We start from the raw sequence: 26861 nt of genomic DNA, 5'->3' as shown, positions 1-26861 counted from the left end.
ACTTTTAATGTTTATAATTTAACTGCATAAATATGCAAGTTAAAATATGTACACCTAATTGTCCAAGTAATTCCATGAGTCTTTGCATTTCAACATCAAGTCTCAACACTTTCTATTGAGATATAAACTTCATTAATAACAAAATTAAGTTTTCAGTGTGCTCTTTTATTTTAAACTCTTCAATATGAAACAGGAATAAAAAAAACAGTTATAACTGTATAAAAAAATTCAACAATTGACTTAAAACATTTCGGTGCTTCAATTTTCCACCTTCCTCCCATCCCAAAAGGGCTTATTTAAGACAAAACTATTTTTCCTCACTGAAATGGAATCTTCCAACAGCAACATGCATCAGAGACATTAATTTCCCAATATTTGATTCATTGAAATGAGTCCAACTTGGTTAAGACAGGAGGTATAAAATCCTGTAAATAAGACTCCCTGAGCAGATGAATCTGTAAGAAATTTCAGCCTACAGACCAGGAACAAGCAAACTTTAAACAAGAAAACCAAAAGCATCCCCAACTTGCGAAGCAGTCACAGACACTGTCCATGTTAACTTTGAGAGACGTCAGTGTAAGGTGAAATCCTTGCGCATGTTGTCATCAGAGGCCCTAGGCCACGTCAGGATCCTCTGTCTTCTTGACTTTAACTGGAGTAGCTGAACAGTCTTCATTCTAGACAAAACAGAGCACAAAAGGTCAGGCTTGATAACATGTTCAAGGGAGGCGCACACACAGCTACATTGGCTTTCAAAAAGTATTTGAGTGTTTGGTTTGGAAATTTGTTAACAGTGCATAAGTGAACCACCGAGTGTTTGAGGATGTGAATGTGATGAGGGCTGGTCTGTACTGAGACAGAAAGTCTGATACAGCTGTGACCTTTTATGTGGATGTTAGTGAATCTTGATGTTGCATGGCGAATGGTCAGATTTGGAGGGTTGGTCACACCAATGTCCTTTGACATACAAAAAAGTCTATGCTTCAAGACTTTGCTGAGTGATTCTGAAGTCTGTGTCTCAAAAGCTGTAGGAGGAGTTCACTCAGATATGTCCATTTCAAAGACACAATGGTGGCTTTGACCCAAAATGGTCGCAGTCATGTTGGATTTAGGCCACGGCTCCAAGAGACTTATATATACTGAGTTTCATGATTCTGGGTTAAAGCATGACTTGTGGGTGGTTATTAAAAGTGTTCTAGGGGGCGCTGTAGAGGAATTAGACCACACCCAGCAGAGATTGTTATAGATTCCTGTTGTGGAGTGGATAAGGACTGATCCTACCGAGTTTGATGCAGCGCTGACAGAATTTGTGGAATTTAGAACCAAATGTGTGGCAACGGCATTAGAGGTGACTTCACCATGCTGCCACACCCACCTCCCCCACTGAAACCAGTCACTGTTGGAAACCAAGTCAGGTGTAGCCTGTAGAGGAGCTCACCTCGGCTGTAGAGCTGTGGACCAGCAGGGAAGACGGTGCGTTCTGGGAATCAGCCAAGGCAGGAAAGTCCAACTCAATGTCCACAATATCATCAAGGTCCAGCTCCTCTCTGCAGAAACCAAGCAGTGACTCATCATGGCCATGCAAGTCATCAAGGCGTTACCACTTGTTGACCACGTGCCACATGAAGGACACTCAGTGTTGCCAACACATTAATCATTTCACACTCAGATTTCAACTTTTTTTTAAGTTGCTGTTATTTTGTTTTTAACTCTGTTCCTTCCTCATATCCTGACAGCACAATTCTGAAGGACTTTTTATTGTTTGTGTGGTGGCTGTTTAGCTTTATTTAAAAAGATCCAAAATGCAGAATTGTCAAAACTGGATTTAATGTTTTTTCACTAACAGATGATTCTTTAATGCACACTTTGTGATACCTTGCTGCTAAATCAGCTGCAAGTAATTTTTTTTAACAACCAGGTACAGTATTTGGACCCATCTCTGTCTATGGGGCTGTGTTCACACAGTAGGTAAATGCTCCACTAAAGGATGTTATTGGTTTTTGTCAGCTTTGACATGTTATGATCTTGTGATTATATTATTGGCTCCCATTGCTGGATAAATTTTAAAATTCATAATTACTGCCTTAAACAGAGCACTGCTGTGTGATGTCAATGTTCTTCTCTGCATTCGGACTGCTTTGGGGACATAAACACTTCACAGAAAAGTCTCATTGCAGTTGGGTTTAACTAATATGAATGACCAGGCAAAATAAAAAAATTAAAAAAAAGTGGATTTCAAGAAAAACAAAAAAATAGCGATTTAGAATGAAAACCTGCTTTGTGAACGTAGCCTCGAAGAAGTGTATGTCTGAGACTCATCTGTCAATAATAACTTTCTAGACCATTGGTTTTTAACCCTGGTCTTCAAGGGACACTCCCCTGAATATTTTAGGCATTTACCTGGTTTCAACACATCTGATTTCAATTGATGGCTGATTTACAAGCTTTTGTTGATCTGCAATCACCCGACAGGGTGTGTAAAAGCAGTGAAACATCTAAAACATGCAGGGCGGTATGTTTTGAGAACCAGGATGGGAAACACTGCTGTAAATATCAGGGTTTATTGCTCTGCTCATTTTGTTTTCCTTCCCTTTCAGCTTCATGACCCAGCCTGCCAGAGTAATGATGAAGCAGTTACTAGAAACCTGAGGGAGTCAGTGTTTTCTTACATATTGTCACTGAGGGTGTGTTCCTGGCTGCAGCCTGCAGGGGGGTCCCAGGCATGCAGCTTAACTCTCCACAGTTTGATCTGCTGATCCCAGGAACGCCGACTGTACTTCCTGAACTTGTTGGGAGTCTTTGGGTGAACGCCCGGCTGTCGCATGTGCCTGAAAACAGAAAGGATTCATGTTTGTACGTCTAGCATTTAAACACTCAAGACCTGTTGTCTATGTTCAATGTTGCTTTAAGATGCTGACACTGTAACATGCACCATCTTACTTTGGCACCTCTTTGATGTAACGGTCATAGGCCAGGGTGTTCTTGCCGTAGCTGATCTGCTTTTGTCTTCGCATCAACACAGCTTCGTCAGTCTCCATGTTTTCACCCTCTCTGGAGTCACAGCTGCAGTACACAGAGATATTATTGTCCTTTAACTAAAAACCTGACAGAACAACTGATTCCACAATCCAAAGATGAAGTGACAACAGCTCTTTTTACAAAACCAATTTCTGTCCTTAAGAGCAAGTTCCAATCAAAAAGATTCTAACAAGAACTTGGAGCAAGTTCAGAGGAGGTGTGAACATGGCAGACATGATCTGAAGGGTGATTGGCTTAAGGAAGAATCCCAACCTGTCATAGGACGAGCAGATGATGATGATGATATTTGCTTGGTGCAGTGCTAATGAAACATCTGCAAAATAACTTGAGATATGGAGCTGAACAGTCGGTTTTCACGGGTCAACAGGTTCTCATCCAGTCAGTGAAAGGTTTAGTGTTGCAGTATTATGGAACAGATTTTCACTGAAGAGAGTAGTTTTCTTGAGGATAGCCAGTAAGTATGCTGACCCACGAGAGGCTGATGGGCCAAAAGCTGCTTCTCCACTAGAGAATCTTAAGCAGTGTCCAGACCACATGTGTAAACTGAATGACCGTTCTTGTCTGGATGTGGCCTTGCTGCTGCTCTCATTTTAGACAGCAGCCGTTTCTGCAGAGTAGAGGAGCTCAATGATGCCTGATCCCTGCTGAGCCACAGCAGATCACACGCCCCGTCAGCTGACAACAGCCAGCCAGGCTGTGCCACCTATCAATCCGTCTTACCTTGTGGTAAGACGGATTGATAGCATAGCACATCTATGCTACGTCACTTTCTGCTTACTCATCAGATTTCTTTATAAATACATCCTACCTGTGGAAGTTTTGTTTCGTCCGTTTTATTTTATCAAAGATTAAGGTAAGCTTTATTTGATTTATTTTATACCTGGGTTTCCTTAAGCTGTTGTATTACTTTATGTTTTAAGTGACAGGCAGCTTGTAACTATATTTGTAAATGGCTTTAGTTTTGCCATTTACAGGTAGGATATTTTAATGAAAGAAATTATATTCTTGTGGTTTCGTCATGTATATAAATTGTTCCAATGCTAAGCTAAGCATAACTCCTAAGCTTCCATTTCAGTACTGTCACTCAAAGAATGTTATCCGATGATAATATTGAACATGATGGTAGCAGTTTTAGACGCATAGCACCAACACAAAGACATAACTATCTAGCCATCCTATGGTAGGAAAATCTGACAAGGTAGCACCGACAGAACACTGGCCACAACATTAGCACCCCAAATACAATCAGACTGTTCTGCTGGATTTAAAGTCGACTCATTCACCCATTAGTTACTTTTACCAGCAAATTAAGCTCTTCCTTCCAAACCAACGTGAGACTTTCACATTCCTAATTATGTATGTCACTGCATCTGTAATGCTTCATGCTTTAAACTTTTGTGTAACGTTTGAGTCATCGAGTAGATATTCTTGATGATGCCATGTTTACCTGCCAGAGGAGCCAGATGAAGTTTTTCTCTCCCTCTGATTGACCTCTGAACCTAGTATCCTCCTCCTGTATCTGAACAGGGGGCACATAACATCAACAAACAAGTAATAATGACAGCATTCAAGAAGACTACTGAAATTAAAATGAAAAACATTCTTTTACCGTTGCATATCTCTGTGAACATCTCGCCTCATCTCTTCGTCCTCCACCTGGCTCCCCCAGTCAGACTGCCGACCACATCGAGACACAGGCGCTGCGCTCTCTGGGGTGGTGAAACTGGGGGGCAAAGAAGAGCTCAGGCCTCCTTAAAACCAAACTCAATTCAATAACAGAAGCAGCAGGCGCAGCAGCTAGCTGAAGCCCCGTCTGACTGCAGCTGGCAGTAAGCATTACATCTGTTTGAGTAGCTGAAACTGCCAACAATTATTTAGGCTTTTTTCAATAAGTATTTTAATGATAACATTCCAGATATGCAGTTTCTGATTCAAGAAAACAGTTCAATAAGTAGGCATGCCTCTGTTTCAAACAAACTCTTACCTGGAATTCCTGCTGTCAGAGTGTCCATCATCACCGTCCTCATCACTGTGGCTCCTCAGATTTCCATCTATTCCTCTCTTCCGGCAGTGGGACCACCGAGACGGGCCACTGCTCCTGTGTCCCAACAAAACATCGAGGATCTATCTTAGTTTGGCCCTGTAGTTAAACATCTCAGACCTAGCACAGTAAAAGAAAGCATCTGTGTGGATACTCTGTGGCAACACTGACAGCACAGCAGGCCACAGCTTTTCCTGCAGACCAAATGAGCAACACAAAGCAAAAGGCTCCATTCAAGAAAATACACAACATGCTGATATGGCTGAAAAAGTCTTAGTGAAGGTCAACAGAGCAGGGCGGGACATTCATTTACAACAGCCGATGAGTTGACTGATAATTAGCAGAAGCTGATGAACGGGTTTTAAAACTTCTCCCGCCATTTACTTCTTACTTCGAATCCTCCATAGATCCATTTAGTTGAGTGGCGGGGATCCACAGCTTTTATTCGACTGATCTTTGATGCCAATGTTAGACATGTATCCTTTCAACCAGATCTGTTTTCGCCAATTGTTTTCACAGAAAAAAATCGTTTTCGTTCACATGTTTTTTCACATAAGACAAAGCGAACATAAAAAGTTAACGGAGCAACAAAATAGATACGCTACGTTCTGCCATTTACTTTCTGAAACTGATGGAGGCCTTTTACCGAGCTAAAATGAACCATAATAGTAACACAGTAAGATTTCTAACATACTGGTAACAAAACAAAGCTAACTCAAGTAGCTAACTGCATTCAAACATACCTGTGTTTAAAGTCACTATCGTGAGCGTCGCTGCGCGTGGCTCTGTACCTGTGAGACATTTTTAATATAATATGCTAAATGAGTGTGAATTCGCTGAGCTAAAGGACAGCAGTCTGATCTAGACAGACCCGCCAAATGAACAAGAAGCGCGGCCACAAACGACACAACCAGTCACGTGAACGGAAAAGGCGGATCCTTTACTTCGTCTTTGTTTTCTTTCTCGGTGAATCTGAATCCAAAGGTTGTAACACTGCCACCTTCTGGACTCACTTTATAACTACAAACCACAGCAATCTCAGTTACTTGCCACACGAGGCACGTCACTTTTTAAAAAAATGTAATAAAGTTTTTTTTTTGTTTTTCTTTTTTTTTGTTGGTTAAGATTGTGAGTGAAACATGTGAAGCCCTCATTGGTTGAGGATTATCTCAAGGTAACCAATACGATTTTTGACTAATATATTCCATTCCATGCATGAAATTGACATTTTGCAAACAACAAAATTTTATTAAAATATAGCTGAGTTATGACTTCTTGTGTCATTCAAATTTCAAAGTAATGTCCTACTTAGCCAATGAGATCTGTTGTTGAACTTGTGAACATTAATTAACTGAAGTGAAATATTTCATAAAAGTATATTTTGCCATGTCTTCTTTGTGCATAATTGTATTAAAATTTAATCCAATATTATGTTTAAAATTAAGCAATCATTCATATTATGAAATAATTATTCTTTAAAATAAATTATGAAATAATTTATTTCAAAATAAATTAAAGTGCTTAAGATCTTTCGGACTCTACCAATCTTGGGGAATCTTGGGGAAGTGTAGATTTGTGTGTGTATATATATATATATATATATATATATATATATCACTGAACAACTGTCTACAATGTAAGATTTTTCTTGTTTCTTTTCCATTATTGACATATCTACTGCTCCTTCTGGTAGAATCCAAGGTGGTATAACTGACTTTGGTGTCATTTGACTAATTTCTAAACTATTCATTTTATATTCTTTAATTTTCCTTTCAATTGTCCTTCCAAAACTCCTACCCAGATAGCACATGATGTTAAATCAACGTTGAAAAATAGTTAGAATCGTTGATTTTTGGTTGAAGTCGACAAATGACGGTGGATCAACCATCAAACAACCATCCAATCAAACCGTTGAAACTGTGACATTGAATCAACGTTGTTTTGTGGTTGAAATCTGATCACTGAAATGCCGAAGTCTGATTAATGGTTGATTTTTGGTTGAAGACGACAAATGACGGTGGATCAACCATCAAACAACCATCCACCTCTAGCCAAGTAACCAATGTTGAAACTGTGTCATTGAATCAATGTTGTTTTGTGGCTGAAATCTAATGACTGAAATGCTGATGTCTGATCAACATCTGATCAATATTGAATCAATGTCAGATGTATTGCCGCACCCCTTCCCCTCCTCTCCTCCTCATCAGAGCTCTGGGTCAGAGTATTTTATTACTGAGCGGGGATTATCACATTTAAATTAACCACTGTAGAGGATAGTGGGTGCTGATTCCTTTCTGTACATTTTCTTACTTGTTCATAACAATTCTCACTGACTGTGTGTGTGATATATTGACACAAAAACATCTACAACTTACTAAAAGGAGCGGAGCGGTCCACCCCCACCGTTTATATGAGTGGGATGTCCCAAACACACAGCTGCTTCGCTGTTGGCTTGTTGGAAAATATGTTAATTCAATGTTGAATTATCATCACAAAGGTTGCATGTTTGGTTGAGATCGACAACTGATGGTGTTGACCTCAACCGACACCATCAGTTGTCGACCATTCAATTCTAGCCAATTAACTAATGTTGAAACTGTGTCATTGAATCAATGTTGTTTTGTGGTTGACATCAAATAAATGAAATGCCAACGTCGAATCCAGTGTGTTTCAGCACTGGTCCTCCAGGCCCTACAAGTTTTAGGCATTTCCCTAATTCAACACACATGATATTAATTGACATCTGATTAACGGGGTTTTGCTGAACTGAAAAAACGCAGGTCAGTTTGATTGACGTCAAGGTTTGGGGAAGAACTACCCAGATAGCACACGATGTTTATTTAATGTTTAATAATGATCACAAAGGCTGCATGTATGGTTCAGGTCAACGACAGAAGCTGGATCAACCATCAAACAACCATTCAATTCTAGCCAATTAACATTCATTGATTGAAATGCCACATTGAATCCAATGTTTTTCAGCACTGGCACCAGGCACACTGCCCTGCAAGTTTTAGCCATTTCCCTAATTCAGCACACATGATTTTAATTAACATTTGATTAACAAGGTTTTGCTGAACTGAAAGCATGCAGGTCAGTTTGCCTTGAGGATAAGGTTTGGGGAAAAACTAGTAATCAAAGTGTTCAATCAATGTAAGGTGTTTTTTGCACCCCTCACCACCGCCTGCCATTCAAACGCCCAACCCCCTTCCCTCCACCTGCCAAAAACACACACACCTCTTTCCCCCCACCTGGGCCCATCTACCCCTCAATCGGGTGAAACAACTTTAATTTTAAGTGAGGCTTTTTCATTTTTTAAAGGATTGTTTTGGCTAGTGGCCTTTATTTGATAGTTAATTGACAGGAAAGTGGGTAATGAGAGAAGGGGGGTAATGCAGCAAAGGTTGCCAAGGTCAGGAATTGAACCTGTGACAGCTGTGTCGAGGACTGAGGCCTTGATTGTGGTTTGTGCTTAACCCCTGCGCCACCACAGCACAACCCCTTTTAGGTGAGGGTTAATCACGTTTTAACTTAAGCACTATGTGTTGACAACACTGAGTTGTGATTCCGTTCTGTACCCAGATTCACTAGCGGAACAAGTCAGCGTTGGGCCAGGGGGCGGGGCTAATTACCGGACCCCTAACGAATCACCAGGCCCCTGACGTTTATCGCCTGCGCTACCAGAAACTGTTGAGCGAGGGGCGGGGAGGTTGGTCTGCGTTTTTTGGTTGATCTTTACCCAGGAAACACATCGGCTAAACCGTGAGTGAAACGGTCACTGGGACTGACTAGTATATATTCCATTGAGGGAAAGTAACTTTAACATTAAATAGACCTTTCTCAACAGGCGGTAGACTTTCTCAGTCTATAATCAGATATTTCCTTTCTGTACATTTTCTTACTTGTCTGTAAATATTATTACTGACTGTGCATAATGTGTTGACACAAAAACATCTATAAGTCTGTAGTAGGAGTTGTACAGTCCACCTCCCCGATTTTACACTTGTGGTTTGTCCCAACCAAAAAGCCACTTTGCTGCTGGCTTGTTTGCTACCGGCTTCTGAATTGAATTCTCCGCTGAGCACTTTTATGGTAAGTTTTTCAATATTACTTTGATCTTAAATGTGTTTATTGAAAAATAAGGGCATTGTTTTGTGCCCATAGTAATCCTGGTTATTTTGGGGCAAAACGGATATTTTTAATAATTAAGGTCATGTCTCCTTTTGTATTATTTTCATCCTACCCACCACTCCAGGCCTAAGTATGAAATCCTGCGAGATTTTGTGGGATTTGAGTTTTTAAAATAGGGCGGGGCCTATTGTTTGGTCTGGGAGAGCATGTGGTGGACAAGGAAGTGTAAGGCTGGCTGGTCCAGGTGGGCTTTAAATTGTTGTGATAGTAATCACTTGTTTTTAACTTTTTATTATGATATGCTTAGGGACGTGCTTAAATGAGCCTCTGTACCAGAACAGCTGAGTTGGATGATTACATGACCGTCTGCAGCCATCAAGAAGTGCAGAAGGTTGTTAATCATCCACAGATTCAATCCAGGTGAGGCAGAAGGGAAACACTTAACATGTAAGGCAGGTGAAACACTGAACTAAACCTGCTAATGACTGATTCAGTCTGTTGATCCTTGGATTGGTAACTGGTTAAATTGAACTGGACTATTGTTACTTGTGTCGGATCTTTATTAGCATATAGACACTTTTTAAGGAATTTAATCAACTTATTTGGAAATATTTGTAGTTGATGGAAGATTGAACCAGCTATTTGATGGAAGTTTATTCTGTATGAATTATAATTTTTCCAACTACACTATAAATCACCTTTTGTTTGATTTATTTGTTTCTGGTGTGTTAAATAAACCCTGATCCTCCCTGAGTTTTATTGTTAGGTTTTCTGATAAACAGCCCTTTATTTTAAATATTGATTTAATATCAATATCATAAATCCTACACTATACTGCAGCTTGATGGGTAAATGCAGTTGTATATGTAAACATTAAGATAAATATTAATGAGAGATTAAGATATTAATTTAACAGTGAGTGTACATGGGGAACTATATGGTTTGTATTTGTTCTCAGACCTGTAACCAGTACACTGTTTAATCTTTCATTGTGTTTCAGAACTTTTCAAATGTTTATCATCTTTCTAACCGGCACCTTCCTCACTTTTATTTTTTTCAGCTGTTGCTCTGCAGTTTGACCGAAAGCTGACTCTTGAGGACTGCAGCAAAACTGTCAAGAAGTGGCTTCATTATGCACCAGAATGAGAGGAAGACATCACAAGGAATCAAAGTGACGCCAACCAGAGTCAAACTGGGGTTACCACAACTTGTACTGTTTCCCTACTTCATACAGTACAAAGCTTAACCTCATGGACTCTGTTCTTCTGTGGACAACAGACTGTTGTTTTGACAGTCAAAAAGGAGTCAAATATGTTTAAAGATCTGTCCCTCTTTTCTTAAATAAAATGTTAAATCAAACCCATGTTGTCATTTTTAAACTTTTGTACACAGTTTACGCATCATCTGCCAATAATCACTGTTTAACACCAGTGAAGAAACTTTTAGTGGCATGTTATGATGTAGACCTATCAGACTAAAATGTACATAAATCCTTAGCTTTCATTCAATATAAAAACAACCCAAATCTGCATGTAGATCCACAGTCAAATGAGTGTTGAATCAACATTGATTCAATGTAGAATTAACACAAATCTGCATGCAGATCCACGTTCAGATGATGGTTGAATCACCAATGATTCCTAACTTATTCAATGTAGAATCAACACAAATCTGCATGCAGATCCACAGTCAAATGAGTGTTGAATCAACATTGATTCAATGTAGAATCAACACAAATCTGCATGCAGATCCACGTTCAGATGATGGTTGAATCACCATTGATTCCTAACTTATTCAATGTAGAATCAACACAAATATGCATGCAGATCCACAGTCAAATGAGTGTTGAATCAACATTGATTCAATGTAGAATCAACACAAATATGCATGCAGATCCACGTTCAGATAATGGTTGAATCAACGTGGATTCCTAACTGATTCAATGTAATATCAACACAAATAGGCATGTAAGTTGACATACAGATGATGGTTGAATCAACATTGATATAATGTCAGTTATGGTTGAAACCCTAACGTTGATTCAACATACAAGTCACCGACCACTTTCAATGTTGTTTCAATGTCAGCGTTCAACGTTGATTCAATGTTTCTGGCTGACATTGATTCAATGTTGTTTCAATCATTCTGTGCTATCTGGGTAATTTCTTTCTTTTCTTTTTCCCAACATGGATTTAAAATTTCCCGAGCTGGATGATCAAAATTGTTATCTTCTAAATTTAACCAATACTTGATTTCTAATTTTGTTCTTCTTAAATCTAATGGCATTTCTCTGCATGGAGTCTGAACTGACTGGAGATGACACACCTGAAGCTTGTATGAAACTTTTCCAAACATACAATCTTTATGTACCTATATTTTCCGGCTTTTAATCCAATCGCCTTCATCTGTTTTGACATGCATCGTTATGAGAACAGCGATTGGTTGGTTTAATCTTTTAAAGCAGTGTTTCTCCACCCTGGTCCTCTCCACCCCCCTGCTCTGCATGTTTTAGATGAGCCTCTATTCCAGAACAGCTGATTCAAATTATTGCATGACCATCAAGTGCTGCAGAAGCCTGTTAATCACCCAGAGATACAATTCAGGTGTGTGGCAGAAGGGAAATACCTAAAACATGCAGGACAGTGGGGCGGTCAGGACCAGGGTTGAGAAACATTTGTATAAAGCAGTGTTTTTCAACCTTTCTTGAGCCAAGGTAATTGTTTTAATTGAAAAAAATCATGAGGCACACCACCAACCAAAAATGTAAACAAAGATACTCTGTAGCCGCCTACATAATCATTCTTATCAAAGTGTCTTGAATAGGAATCAATGCTGATTTCAACAGTATATAGTTTGTCAGGGTTTGTATCAAAGGCCAGTAAGCTAGAAGCTGATTTAAAGGCCCAGCCTCATACTATGCTGGGAAATACAGTGGGCATATTTTGTAGTTCAAGTCTGATTTTCCGTTCGGTTCTTTGCTGATCCCCAAATCATTGTAAAGCTCATTCTCACCCATATAGTTTAAAAGAGAAGTTCATGCTGAATCCAACGGTATAAAGTTTAACAGGGTTTGCATCAAAACGGTCAAACTAGAAGCTAATTTAAAGTCCCGACTGCTAAGCATGATGGGTAAATGAAGCAGACATGTTTGTAGTCCAAATCTTATTGTGTAGTTCCAGCCTTCGGCAGAAGCTCAGAAGTGAAATTAAAAGCTGTATGAAGCTTCATATCAGGAAAAGGAATTTACAAAGAATTAAAAGAGCTTGGTGAAAAAGCGAAGTTTTAAAGACAGCATTCAGCCTTCAGAGGAGCGATCAAGTAACCGCAGTGCATTCTGGGTAAAACTCGTGGACATATTTGTAGTTCTGATCTAATTGAACCATTCCAGCGTTAGGCAGGGCTCACAAGTGAGAATAAAGGCTGAATCAAGCTTCATGTCAGAAAAACTGATATACAAAATAAAGAAATTAAAAAAGAAAAAAAAAGAACGTGATGAAAAAAGGACTCCACAATCAAAATTCCAATCTTCAGAATAAGAAACAAGCAATAGTCCTGCATCCTGTGGAAGCTCAGAGCGGAAACCTAAAGCTGAGTAGGGTGTGTGCATTTGATCTCGGGGTAACCATGTTTGTGTTTGGTGATGTGTTTAATGTATTTATCTCCTTTAGCTCCACAGACAATGCTCTGAGGCCCAAAAGGTGGAGGCAAAGCTGTGAGTGATACACAGACCCGGGCATTTCTCTCAAGTCTTTTCGGATAACCCCGACTGATGCGCCGCCTCCTAAAAAGAAAGTGGAGGCCAGATTCCCCCCTGACAAGGAGCCTCTTTGACAAGTTGCAGTTGATTCAGTTTAAGACAAGGTGGGACCACCTGATTGAGTTTTTTTTTGTTTTTGTTTTCCTCCTCTTACTGACCCTACCATACCAGGTTCTGATGAAGGGCACATTATATTCAGCTCTAACTGCATGCATGGGTAGTTTCTGTCTCCTGGCCAAACGGAGCCAGTAGAAGCCCATATTGGTCAAGGTGGAGAGTTTCATTGCAAAGTCCAACTGAACTGTGTCGAGAAAACTGGCATGGAAATGTGAGATCTCTCCAGGTACACGCAGAAAACGGGGTAAAGGCCTGAGAAATAACAGTGATCTTGTATATTGATTTAATGATGATTAAAGAAGAGAAATACAAATTACATATGTGTGTAACAGATGGAATGATTGATGTTTTTTGAAATTATAATGTCTGTAATGTATAATTGGAATATATACTCTGTATTCATGATCGGTGGTAACGGTAACAGCTTAATTGTTGTATATTGTCAATGATTTGAGATGACACACAAGTCACAGAATAGATAAAGAATGGAGAAGTATACTGAGGGTTATAAGCAGATAAAGCAAAATGATTATGTTTTGAGTTGATTATGTTTCATAATGCATTATAGAGGACTGTAGATTTGAGTACAGGAGAAAAAGGAACGAACTGTGTCACAAGCAGTGCACTGGGCTAGGCGGAGGTCTCAGAGCAACTCCAAAAAAGGCAGTAACTGCCAGACGGCCAGCAGAAAAAGAGAAGACCGAAAAAGGAGTTGCAGCAATCAGGCGGAGAAAGAGGAAGGTCCGGGACTTTCCGCAAGTCAGGGAGGAACAAGGTTTGGGAAAAGTAGGTACTTTCCGCTGAAGGATGAGTCTGAGTCATGAGACCTCTCCCATACACAACTATGGGCCAAGAGGGTTTAAAAACCAGTGAGCCGGGGAGGAAACCGTTCTTAGTCCGCGGCGCTGAAGGAGAGTCAACAAGAGGACGCAGACGAAAGATCAGCAGAGGACCATACCCCGGGACCAAGGGAAAGTTGAGACTTCACGCCGCAAGGAAGGACAAGATCCGTCAGCCCCAGCCCTGGCCCCTGAATTCGACCGTCTCCTCTGCCTCCACCCAACGATCACTGTTCAACTGCAGCAGACTTGGAGAAAAGACAAAGGTCACTGAGTGATGAAGATCCTGTTCGTTTGAAGGACAACAGGCTGATCGACTTTGCTGCTTTTCTGAAAGAGAACTTTGCTCCGCCAGGACAGAGACTCTGACCAAGGACGTCTAAAGGTTTCCGCTGCCAATATCGACTGACCACGGGTGTGAGTTGTCCTGCCCCTAAAGCCTCGCTCAGTGAAACTAGTGACACAGGTCAGGGATAGAAATGAGGATAGGTTAGGATTGATTTTGTAATTCAAGTTTATTATTTGTTATAAGTTCATAATCTCTGTAGTTGAATCTGATTGTCATTTACCCCTGCTAAAGCTTGCTTAATAAAAAATATACTAAAATACCAATAGAGTTTGTGTACATTGAAATCAATTAAGTCATAGATTATTGAGGGTTCTTCTGATTCGAGTAAAATCAACATGCATGATTATAGAAATTTGGTGGCTTCGTACTTTCCTTTGGTGAGTAATAAAATAATGGCCCTGGGACTTTTATCTAAGTCACTAAATCTAATCTAGCCGGTACCAAGTGCACGTTATATTTTAGGGGAAAAGCTACCGTTAACAGGAGTGGTTGTGTTGGAAACATGCAGCAGTGAGGGCTACTCTGCTGACTGTTTCTCAACTGAAGAGGGCCGTAACTTCTGGATCTGAAGGTAGTTAGAGCTAGACGAGTTTTCTCCGCCGCCAGTTTAAACAGAATTTCTCTAGTAAACCTACGATAGGGTAAGACCCGGGTTTCAGGGATTTTCCGGACCTGTTAGATAGAGAACTGGCCAGTAGTCGGTCAGTGGTGAGATTAGGGTGTGGCTGGCTATTGCAGAATAACGAACAACTGGGAACTCTTAACACTGCAGAGGAGGTCCTGTAGATCTGCACTGCGCTATCCACCGCACCCCAAAAGCCAGCCAGGACTTGATGTGCCACATCCAGGACCAGAAGTGAACGGGACTTGTCATTTCAGAGAGCAAGAAGACTGTCAGCAGAAGAGGTGGGTGGATATCAAGTGCTGGTTCCTGGATATTTTTTTGGAAACTGACACTTCTGTAATTACAATAATAACAAATTCATAAAAAAAATTTTTTTATCTTCCACATGACTCTTTGCGACCAGGACTTTCATCAAGGGGTCCATCGCATGTGACTACCATAGAATATTCACTATTGCTGCCGAGGCTAGCGGCTTGAGGGGTCCCTGAAGGCGGGACAAGATGCATAGATTTACTTTTTCAAGTCTGGGGACCAAGGACTTATGCATAAACTCTCAAGTCCACCTGTGTGACAGTCATCCGCAACTCGCCATGTTTGACTGACCAACCTTTCTGCCAAAAACATCAATGCCAAATGTCTGTTATTGAAGTTCCCAGCCCTGGCAGACCAATTTCTCCTAATAAAAACAAGAGACATCAAGCTGGAAGAGGAGACCTACGTGGACCATGGGCTGAGGCAGCACTCGTTTAGGGTTGGAAGGCCAGGGGATGATCTTAACTGGATGGGTGAGGTTGGCTCACCTCCCCCCAAGAGAAATAGTTTAGTCTTATGTTGACAATGTTCTATTCAATAATTTATCAGTTAAAATTTTGATTTTAATTTATTTGACTGTGGTGTTGCAGTAAAAAGTTCAGTGTTTTAAGTTTTAGTGTTGTAATTGTTCTTTTTTGTGTACTCCAAAGTTCAGTACGACTTTAAATTGTGTCTTTGCAATTAAAAGTTTTTGTTTTGTCTTGTGCTGCTGATAACCCCCGCAGCCCCCCATTTTTTCCTTCTGGTCCTGGATACAAGACGGTTGACCAACCATGGTACAGAATGTTTTCCTTTTGCATTTCTTTTAAACTTTGGCTTTGAGCATGTGTAAAATGTTTGGTCAAAAGGTCAAGGCAGCTGACCTTCCTTGCAGTGGAGGACATTTTTTGTCAGTTCAACTGACAAACTTACCGCTTACTGTTCCTGTTATCATCCACTAGATAGAGGCATTGCCATGTCAGGTGGAATCTGGATCACTGTTACAGCTATTTTCAACTTTAGCATTGCTTCCTGTTGCATAAAGATGGCCCAAATTAAACACACTGAGGTTTATGGATTAGAGCTGCGAAAATGGAACATATTAAGAGGTCAGATTTCTTTTGCAAGATACTGTAAATGTCATGTTGGGTTCCAGTTTCTTTACCGACATACAGAACACCACCAGGAGAACAGATAATCAGATAAATAAATTTTATTTCAACAATGATAAGAATGTGAGAATCTGAGTCTGGTCCTTGGGAGGGGCTACGGGGATCGTCTGTTTTCTGAAGAGTAGTAAGAGGAAAATGGTGAGTTTGAGGTCGTCATAAAAATGGAATCTTTGAAACAATCAGAAAGATCTTACTTGTTTTAGAAGGAGACTTTAGCCAAAGAGGAAATACTGTGGGTTCCAGGGTTAGGTCTCTCTTTGGGCGCTCTAGAAGTGATTCAGATTCCAGTGAATTCTTTATAGAATGGGTTCTTTGTTGGAGATGAGGAGGCCGCATGCTAGTGATGGGCTATCTCAGTGTTTCTCAACCTTTTTCGGGCCAGCGCTCCCCTAGCCTTTATCCAGGTCCCTCACCAAACAATTTGTGTAGGCTACTTTGCACTGTGTTACGGCCCCCCCCTTCGTGAGGAGGAGGGGAGTAACACGACAACCATAAAAACTTGACAGAGTCCAAGTGAATGTTGTAAAAAGAAGGGATTTATTGATAACAAAAATCCCAGAAGGCTCACACAAACTGTGGGGGAGAAAGGGGCGGTTAGGTGGTGCCAAATCAAAGAAAATAATAAAACAAAACAGGGCCTAACTACCATCTGTGCTAAAGAAATAAAAGAAAACAAAAACCCTGCCTATCTAATCTAACAAAAAGTTTCCACCAAAACTTTACATGGGTGGCACCCACCTACTTACCTAATGTATCTAACAGAAAAAACACCTACGTGATGAAATGTAAAGGGTACCCCAAACTTACCTCACCCTCTAACTCCCACCACAAACCTTCACACAAAGAGCAACCAGTCATGCATCAGGTAACAAAGCCAGATCTAGCCCAGCTGGGGAGACTCAGCTGGGCTGCTTAAATAAGGCCTCCCTGGATGCTGATTGGCCCATGGTTGATGAGGATCAATCAGGGGAGATTGATACCAGCTTTCCATAGTACCTGTGAAGAGACAAAGGGGGAGGGGAAAGAGAAACAGCCTGGCAGGCATGTAACACACTGACTATTATTTTATTAATATTACTATCACTATTGTAGATATTTTTATTTTTATGCTTGTTTCTGTATTTATCATCAAAAACAATTTCCCAGAGAACAACAAAGCCATGGGAATAGAAATTATTTTCACAGGTGTCTACGAAAAATGCAATGAACATTCAAGTTAAAATTTGTAGTCCAACAGCAGCCAATCAGAGTGGAAAAAATATTCTTGTTCTTTGCCATTTTCTATTTGTTAAATATTCCACAAAATGATCAGATAAAAGATGTTCAACATGCCAGTTTAAACTTTGAACTATTTGCAAAAAGACAGAGTTCTGCAACATTAAAACACGGCTAGAACTGTAACTACATTAATCATAACTCTTCTTCTCTTCAGTATTTCTGTGGGTTTCTGGTGGTCCAGCTCTGTGCTGCCTTCAGGAGAATGGGACATCAGAGTACATCCATAAAATTTTACCTACATGGCATTTATTGTGCAAACCAGAGTTTTCAGTGGAAAAACAAAAATTCCAGGTCAGGGTAATGCCATAGAAATATGAGACAGAAACATGGACAGAAATTACAAAGAACAAATCTGGTTCTTAATCAAATCCTACTGAGTCAAATTGAAAGTGTCATGGAGTCGTCAGTCTCATGACAATAACATTGACATGAAAAATAATATTGAAGAAATAAATATATCAAATCTAATTAAAAATATAAATAAGTCATAAGTTCTTTGCTGTTATGGCCTGTAAGATATATTTATTCTCAGTATTAGATGTGGTCTCAACAAACCCATAGCACTTCAACAATATTATTTTACCTTTTATCGAGAAATAGTGTCTGTTTATTCTTGCCATACAGTCCTCTGTATTAATTATTGCTCGAAATGTCTTGCCATATCAGTTTATTCCTCTGTGTTTACTGTAGTTTCTTAGTTTATTCTTGCATTTTGTTCTTCATTCATTTCCATTTAGTTTCCTTTGATTAGTATTATCCTCTCAGTTTATTGCTATGTCCACTTTAGTCTCTTTCCTGTTGCTAGATTTATTTGATCATTTATTGACCATCATTAATCTTCACTCACCACCTGCTGCGTCACCTAATCGTCATGTGTTTCACATTATGTGTTGATTTTTCACTGTTCAGCGTCGGATTCTCTGTTGTTATGCCATAATTCACATCTAGTTCGTTGCTCCGTTTTATGTCCAGCTTCTCCTGCTTCAGAGTTTTGCGCAATGTGTGCGTCATTTTGTTTTTTTTTAACTCCCTATGGTGCGCAGTGTTCGGGAAACGTATCGATGGGGAAAAGGCAGACTGACATAAACTTTTTAAAACAATGGAAACAATTGCGGTATTCCGATTATTGAAATTTAAAAGTGCTGTGGTTCTGTTGTTCTATCACACCCGTTTCATACCGGACCACTTACAGCACCGGTGTTAACTCTATAAAATTAACACCTTCTATCGTGGTATCATCTATGGAGGGATTTCTTTATTTAAATGGGTTCATTTTTCAGAGGGATACACAGTGTTATGAAAATAAATTTAAAGTATGCTAGTTTTAAAGCTTAACATCTCTTGATTGAAATAGCCTATTTATAGTTTTGAAATTAGTAACTTATTCTGGCCTATTGACCTTTATGTTACCTGTAGTTACAACAGATGGTTTGCTAACATCTTTTGAACTGCCCTTTATCTGTGTGGGAAACAATCAGGAGAAGTTCCAGCTTTTCACACTCATTTGTGAAAAGCCATAAAACAACAGGAGTTCAGGAGAGTTTCTGCTCTCACTTTGTTTAAGCAAAAGGGGACAGATGGCCTTAGATTGTGACTTGCAGGAAGTTTAAGAAGGGTCAGAGATAGGTTCTGGTTGGATGAGCAAAGATATGTCTTATTTGAATAAATTAAAGACAAGAATATGCCTTTGCTATAAAACTTTCTACACAGGAGTAACAAATCAGATTTGCTCTTGCAATTCTCCAAAGACGTCTTTGCACGTCTTTCCTTTCCTTTCTTTCTTCCTTCTTCTTTGCCATTTGTCTCAGGTAAATTAATGTATGCCTCTGTTGTTCTGCAGTTTCTGTTGTAATTTGCATAAGTTGTCTTCTATTCGATTAAACTCTGTAATTCTGTGACGTCTGCACTCGTTGTTTTCTGTGTGGCTACACGCGGCCCGCCGGGAGAACCTGGGATTGAAGAAGATTGAGCCAGAGAGTTTTCTTACGAAATATTATAACCTAAAATCTTCTTCAACAACAGCAAGGATATCGTGATTTTACTAATCACATGTTTATAAGATCGATTTTCTCTTGTCCTTTGTTAAGAGAATAAAATCATTAACTTCTGGCTCATTATATTCTCTTATGCGCCCGGATTCAATGATTCCATGCGTGGAAACAAAAGCCACACAGAGATGACAGTCAATGCTCCACGTCATACATTTTCAGAGTTTATTCTAACATTTAAAAGTATAACATCACATCAACAACAAAAGTTCCACTATTATTTGCAGTCTGATTAGCAAAGATATAGCAGTCTTACACAGCAGAAACAGATTTAATCCTGTTGCAAAACTAAAATTCAACATGTAGCAAAATATAAGGGATCAGAGCCAATTAGAAATCCAAGAAAAAGTGAACGCCCCAACAGGCACTGCATTCCCAAGACACTAAAACATCAAATGCCTTTATTGTCAAATCCGTCTATGACATAAAATAAAACCCAACACAACCACTGACGTTCAACATCTACCAGGATTAGATTAGCTACAAATAATTTTAATAATTAAAACATATGACAATTAAATATGGTTTCACTGATTCTCCTGTTAATAAACATTAGTTTGATGAAAACTTTGTGACAATATTGCATTTAGTAGTTTTTGTAAGTATGATCCAACTGAGTGACAAGGCTGTTACAGTTTCATCAGCAGATGTCACTATTGAGTGATGAATGAAGCATCAAGTAATGAACCTTTTTGTAAAGCAAAGGGTAGGAAAGCTTCATTGCTTCATTGCTTCATTTACCTATCTCTACCACATGCAGTGAAGGGCAGATAGGTAAGTACAGGCGAGGATGAGCAAGCCAACTGACATCAAGGTGTTGGCAGTCAGCTCCTCATATACTCCAGGATGATTAGCTGATAGATCACAGGTGCACTGGCTGAGTCAGCAGGCTGCACTGGCTGACTCCACAGGTGCAGCCTCCAGTCGCCCTCTAAAGGATGAAAAGAGGAAGCAGCAGGCAGACAGAAACCCCCCCACAAAGAAACAAAAAACCATGGTTCCCAACATGCTGAAGTAGGTTTTTTTTAAAGTTTAATAGGACAGAATCCAAGACTTTTTCATTTTTATCCAACCAAACTTGAAATTTTTCCAAATCTGTTTCTGCTCAACCTGTAAAAGAAACAAACATATAAAAAAATAAATCCTCATTATTTCAGAAAAACATGTCAACTCCATATTTTATATTTTATTGGAACATCTTTATTGATAACTGGGAAAGGATTTGGACTTTACCAAATATATAACGAATAAGTAAAAGAAGTGTCTTTTAAAATTATTCACAGAATTTACCCATCCAAAGTTTTTCTACAACATTTTAACAATAACATGGATATTATTTGCTCTTTTGTGAAGGAAACACAGAAGATGTTTGATTTATTTTGGACTTTTCTCTATTCAATTTTGGAAAAGTATTTTCATTGTGATTTATGCTTCTATTGAACCGTATGTCTCCATTTTTTAACATGTATTGTTTTGCTTCATTAACTATGCAACAGCTAAAAAAAAACATTTTTATATTATTAATCTTAGCCAAATGGCACATGCATAAATGCAGTTACACTAATAAAAAAAAAAAATCTTTCCATTTTTGGCAATGATAATCAAACAATATATCAAAACTATTGGAAATTCCAACAACACTAAAGCTATTAAAATTTGCACTTTATGTTCTCTTTAATTTATTTATGTAATACTAGCTTGATGTACTGCCTCAATGTTTATTGCCACCTGGTGGTCATTATGTCACACTCTATGCTGTTTTTGTAATATGTATTTTGTATCTCAATCAAGATTATAAACAAACAGAAAAAGACAGATGTATCCTGGAAGGCCTGCCATGTGCATGCTTGAGGAGAGAGGGTGGAGGGGTGAGTGAAAGGGTTTTAAGGTACTCCCCCTTCTGGCAGCCCCATGAATAGCATCATAAAACAACATGGAACTATACACTTTGAAAATATATACAAATACATGAAAACAGAAATTAAAAATACTTCTACAAATAGATGGGCTGTGATTGGCCTTACAGTGTATTACAATAACATTATTTAATATATATACATTGATATCTTTTTTTACTTAATGTCATGCACAGTGTTGTAATATAATAAAATTTGTAATTTGTTATAAAATAAATGGCATTTTTTAAATGATTAATATTTGTTGGTCTCTCATTTGATTAGGTTTTGATGTGGTTTGGGCTTCTTTGGAGAGTTTCATTTTCAATGACAGTCCTATGCAGCCATCTAGTGGAGGATTAGGGATGAAACCCACTTGCACGTTAGAGCAAACAAAATAAATAAAAAATTGTAGGGGGGACAATCTTGGCACAGAAACTATCTGGAAGGGGCCTTACATACCCTCCAAGTTTGGTCAGTGTGGCTCCTTCCCTTGACACACCTGCCACTGACCTCCATTCATTTAAAGAATTGCTCATTCAAAGCAACTCCAAAATTATAAGTGCTCTTTTGACCAGACTTGGTTTTCTATGCTCCCTCCAACCCTCTGCAGGTGCCCACCATGTTTGGTGGTCTGAGCTAAAGACTCCCATTCATTTTTCTGCCTACTCAGTCTGGCTAGGAATTTCCTATAGGGCTGGGGTTTAACCTAACTTCAATTGCCTCTTACTTCAACTTAGCCAGATTTTATTCAATTTTTATTTCTTTTTGAACTCTGTTTTGGAAATAAATCACACTTCACTTTTAAAATGCCATCTCTGATCCTCTGTTGGATGAAAGATTTGCTGCTCTGAAGACTGGACTTTGGTTTTAAGCGTCTACTCTTTTAATCATGTTTTATTTGATTTCATTTGTCTTCAAACTCAGTTTTTAAGACAGAAATCACAGCTCAGATTCAAATCTCATCTCTGAGCTTCTGCTGTGTGCCAAAAATGTTTCTAAATGCCATTCTGAACATCAGAAATGGGCTTTAAAATGTATGTCAGCATTTCCCATAATGCATTGCATAGTGGGGCTTCAAATTGTAGATCATAGTTCAACTGTTTTTGCTGCAAACCTTAACCAACCATATACTGTTGTGATCAGAATGAGCTCAACCGTGGAACTGGATGACTTAGAATGAACTTGGAAACGTGTAAAAAATCGGCACCATGACTCAGAATGGGATGCATTTAGTTGAACTGCTGCCTGCTGATCATAGAAGATGCATCCCATGGTGTCAGTTTTTGGTAAGTTAATGTGGTTATATACCCTCTTTGGATCACACAATACTGGTCATTCTAGAGGTCTTGCGGTGTATGATGGCACTAGAATGACTCTTTACTCATACTGGGGTGATTAATCCCAGCAGGTGCCTGGAGACCTGTAAGGCTGCAGCTTCCTGTGGCTGGTCCAGGTTCTCCTTCCTTCCTTGGGAGGATGGCTGGGTGGTGATACTTTGCCATGGCTGCTTTTGTTCATTCCTCTAGGTGGCACTGTGGCATGGGGAGGTGTAACAACATTGTGGAGATCTGCTGGTACACAGTTCATGTTAACTAGCTTGGCAAAGGTGAGTCATTACCCTACCAAGCAGATTGTCAGCACTCAACCCAGACCGAAAGAGAATCAACGGAGAACGCTTCTGCTTCTTGGGCATGCTAGTTCCACCTTGCGGTGTTAACGGATAGCGTGTTTTTGAAACCAGGGGTGCGGTACGTATCAGCCTTCCCAGGTTCCACCTATAGGAACAGCACGTGGGAAAGGTGACTCTAGGACTCAGGAGTCTTAAATGCAGTCCAGTCTTCTATGAGGAATAGCCTCACACAACATGCACACCAACTGGTATTCTGTCTTCAATCTTACAGCTCCACTCCTAACTGCAAAAGGAATGATTAATTTCAGGAAATCTTCACCTTAAAGGTCTGCTAAACAACCTTAACCTCCTAAGACCTGAAGTCTTGTATTATTAAATCCTTTGATTTTTGCAATCATTAGGTCCCAATCAGCCCAAATATTAAATTTTCTTTTACATGATGTAGTTGAGAAAAATTATGTCCACCAGGGCCGTGCAGAAACCAATAAAAGGGCAGGTGCTCAAAAAAAAGGGAACGTCTTACTGCATTCTAGGACAGAATATTAACAAAGCCTCTCAGCTTTCAGAGTTTAATAAACAATGATAAATTGTGAGATATACAATCAAAGCTAAGGTAAATCTCTATACAGAGCATACAACTATGCATATGTAAGCTATTTTATTAGTAATTTCTTTCTGCAGGTCTATTTTGTTATAGGAAAGTATTGCAATATTCAAACCCGCAATTTAGCAAGATACGCAAATCAGAGCTGGTGTTTTAGCTCTGATTTACATATTTTATCTTTACAGAATTACACTATTACAAATGTAAACAAGGGCCCGATGCAACCTTTTAGTGACTGTAATCTATAAAAAAAGAGCTGCCCGTTTGCTGCAGTGGAGATGAAGATGGTCCATTCAGGAAAGCAGAGCTGCATCAAACTTTAAGGTGGAACTGCAGAAAAAAAAAGAAAAAAACAAAAGCAAAAATTGAATGTCACTATGGGAAAAGCCTACTGAGTTTTGCTTAAAACTTTTTTAAACATTTAAATCACACATTTTTGTCTCATGAAGGGAATTTTTTTTGCAAAACAAACTTATTTGTGCATGTCAGAAATCTTTTCTTGATATTCTAAGTTTTTGTTTGACTCAAAGTTTTGCTTGTGATTCTCACATGACGTCATGGGCAAGACCCAAAATCGCAACAAAAGATTTCTGATGTGTGCAAATAAAAGTTTGTTTGGCAAATAACTTTTTAAGTTCACAAGACAAAAATTAGTTATTTAATTTTAAAAGTTTTTTAAACAAAACAATTTGTTTTTTAAAAAGAAATCATTACAATTCCAAAAGTTTTGATTACAATTTTATTTACTTAAGTGAGGTTAGTTTATTTTTTCCCATTGAATAATTGGGGAAAAAATTTAACTACATACTCTGCGAACCAGACCCTAAACTTAAAGTCTGGGTTGAGTTTTTTCCCCTTCATTAATGACGTACATTTTATCTATCATGGTAGATCAGGGTGAGTTATTTTTAATTCTAAATGAATATCCTTGTTGGACTTTTATTTAAGTGCTATTCTCCTTCAAGATACATTTACTTAACGCCAGAATAAATGCGATGTACATTATGCAGCAAAGGAAATTAGAAGATCTGACATTTATCCATTATGGAAATAAGTTTTGGACGGGCGATGTGCCTCGTACACAGGGAAGAAGCTTTTCAGTTATCTAGCTTTGCTAGCAAAGTCGTTAGCTAGCAGCTAGCTAATGGCACAACAGCCTATTTTCTGTATGATAAAAATACTGAATCGATAGAGGCCTGTCAGTGTCTGTTGTATCTCATTACCTCTCTGCTTAAACCGCTACTCCGTGCTGAAGCAGAAACGATACTACGACGTTTTCCGTCATCTGACAAGAAGCAGGTCTGCTCCACTTTATTCACCAAAAACGTTTTATTTATATATATATATATATATATATATATATATATATATATATATATATATATATATAATATATAAATAATTCACCAAAAACTGATCTGTAATCTGGAACGTTCACTATGCTGAGCTCCAGTTAGCCGCCTCATCTCACTGTGCGAGAGGCAACTGCGTCATGCGTCACGGGCAAAAGGTCAAAGGTAACAAGGTGACCGGAAGGCTTATTATGTTGTACAAAAAACAAAATAAAACAAAAAAATAATTTTAGTACATGTTATGTGTCAGAAGAGGGCTTAGAAAATAATACCAACAAAAAAACAAACACTTTGGGGCAAGGAGCAAAAAGGGCAGGTGCTCAAGCACCCCCAGGCCCCCCCCTCTGCACGTGCCTGATGTCCACATATGAGGACACTCAATTTAAATTGCAGACAACTTTCTCACAATTTATTAATTAAATCCAAAACCTTTAGTTTCTCTTCACATTAGTATCATTTCTGAGTTCAGAAACAAAATGATAAACAGTAGTGACTGTTTCAGCAATGTGTCCCATTCAAAGTACTACTGACATGTATGGGAAGACACAAGTCCCTAAAGTAAAATCCCTCAAAGTAAATTGCATTGCTGCTGTTCTAAACAGTTGATTTAAATTTTTGAATGTTATGATACTTGAAACATTTAATTCAGTCTTAATGTACTTCAAACTATTTTTCCCCTTATGGGATCATTCTTATAGTAATCTGTAAACAGCTTTGTAACAATTGCAATCTGCCTGTAAGCAGAGCACCTTGCAAATAAAACTGCACTCAATTTGTTTTGTTGTGCTTTTTGTTGGATTTTATTTTTTTATGTTGGGTTTATTTCTCTAGTGAGTCTCCATGTTGTCCTGTCCTCACCTTTATTGTTCCCAGGTGTGTCTCATTCCCTGATTATCCCCTCTTTATTTAAACCCACCTGTACTCTTTGTTGTCAGGTCCTTGTCTAAGTTGTAGTTCCAGTCAGTCCATGTTCCTTATTAGCCAGTGCTACCAGTGTGAGAACTTTACTGTCCGCTCATTTGTGCTGCCTGTGTTTTGGAACCATTATGGATAGCTTTTTCATTAAAATCAATTTTTTTCCATCTATCAACCTGGTCCCACGACATCTTCCTCACCGCACCTCAATCCAATTCATGACACTTGTATTCTGCATTGCATTTTTCAAGTTTCCTGCCTTTGGCATATGGGCATTAGCCGTTCCATGGACTGAGGCATGGAGCAATGCCTTCACTGGGTGCTTTATCCATTGGAGTAAAATGTCTAGGTCCAATTCCCACTCAAGTCAGTTATCATCAAGCCAAGTTGAGACAATTTTTCCTACTTCCCTGCAAAACTGCAAGACATGCTTCTTGGTGTGCCACACAGAGGTCTTTACAGTACAATAGCCAGCTATTGGCCAAAGCCAAATCTGTAATTGGTACCATCAAAGTCCATTTCTTGCCACTTGTGTGGTCGCAACTCATCATAAGATCAGCTACATCCATCTTGGCGTTTTATATATGGACAATAATTGGTTGTGAGATGGGACACTTTCAGTTTGACATCTTTGTTAGGTATCATCTGGATCTCTTGCATGAACAGTAGACATCATTGGTAGTGGCACATTACAATACCATTTCATCAAGTATATATATCAATACTTGGTGTAACTTGGGCTGTGGAAGCTCCCCCAACCCTTTAGTTGGTATCT

General features: G+C 39.0%; 1 protein-coding gene and 1 long non-coding RNA gene across 3 annotated transcripts; one reads left to right on the top strand and one right to left on the bottom strand.

Moving 5' to 3' along the window:
• Positions 1 to 144: 144 nt before the first annotated feature.
• On the bottom strand, positions 145 to 6045 carry slbp (stem-loop histone mRNA binding protein). 2 transcript variants are annotated; one of them, XM_014986240.2, is made up of 8 exons: positions 5824 to 6045; positions 5024 to 5137; positions 4649 to 4762; positions 4487 to 4552; positions 2941 to 3063; positions 2670 to 2828; positions 1439 to 1547; positions 145 to 677 (listed from the first exon to the last, which is right to left on the bottom strand). In XM_014986240.2, the coding sequence occupies exons 1-8, from the start codon at positions 5880 to 5882 to the stop codon at positions 615 to 617; spliced, it is 807 nt and encodes a 268-aa protein (XP_014841726.1). In that variant the 5' UTR covers positions 5883 to 6045; the 3' UTR covers positions 145 to 614. The 2 variants fall into 2 exon arrangements, with proteins under 2 accessions (XP_014841726.1, XP_014841724.1); XM_014986238.2 differs by having other exon boundaries at positions 4487 to 4558; positions 5824 to 6026.
• A 3136-nt stretch (positions 6046 to 9181) lies between these two features.
• Positions 9182 to 10570, top strand: LOC148156631 (uncharacterized). Its single transcript, XR_015764393.1, has 2 exons — positions 9182 to 9631; positions 10272 to 10570. It is a non-coding gene; the product is annotated as an uncharacterized LOC148156631 (long non-coding RNA).
• Positions 10571 to 26861: the final 16291 nt, after the last annotated feature.

The sequence above is a fragment of the Poecilia mexicana genome, unplaced genomic scaffold (genome assembly GCF_051168715.1).
Source record: "Poecilia mexicana isolate PSO_F unplaced genomic scaffold, ASM5116871v1 scaffold_10, whole genome shotgun sequence".
Classification (NCBI taxonomy): domain Eukaryota; kingdom Metazoa; phylum Chordata; class Actinopteri; order Cyprinodontiformes; family Poeciliidae; genus Poecilia; species Poecilia mexicana.
This window is presented reverse-complemented; position numbering and strand designations above follow the sequence as displayed.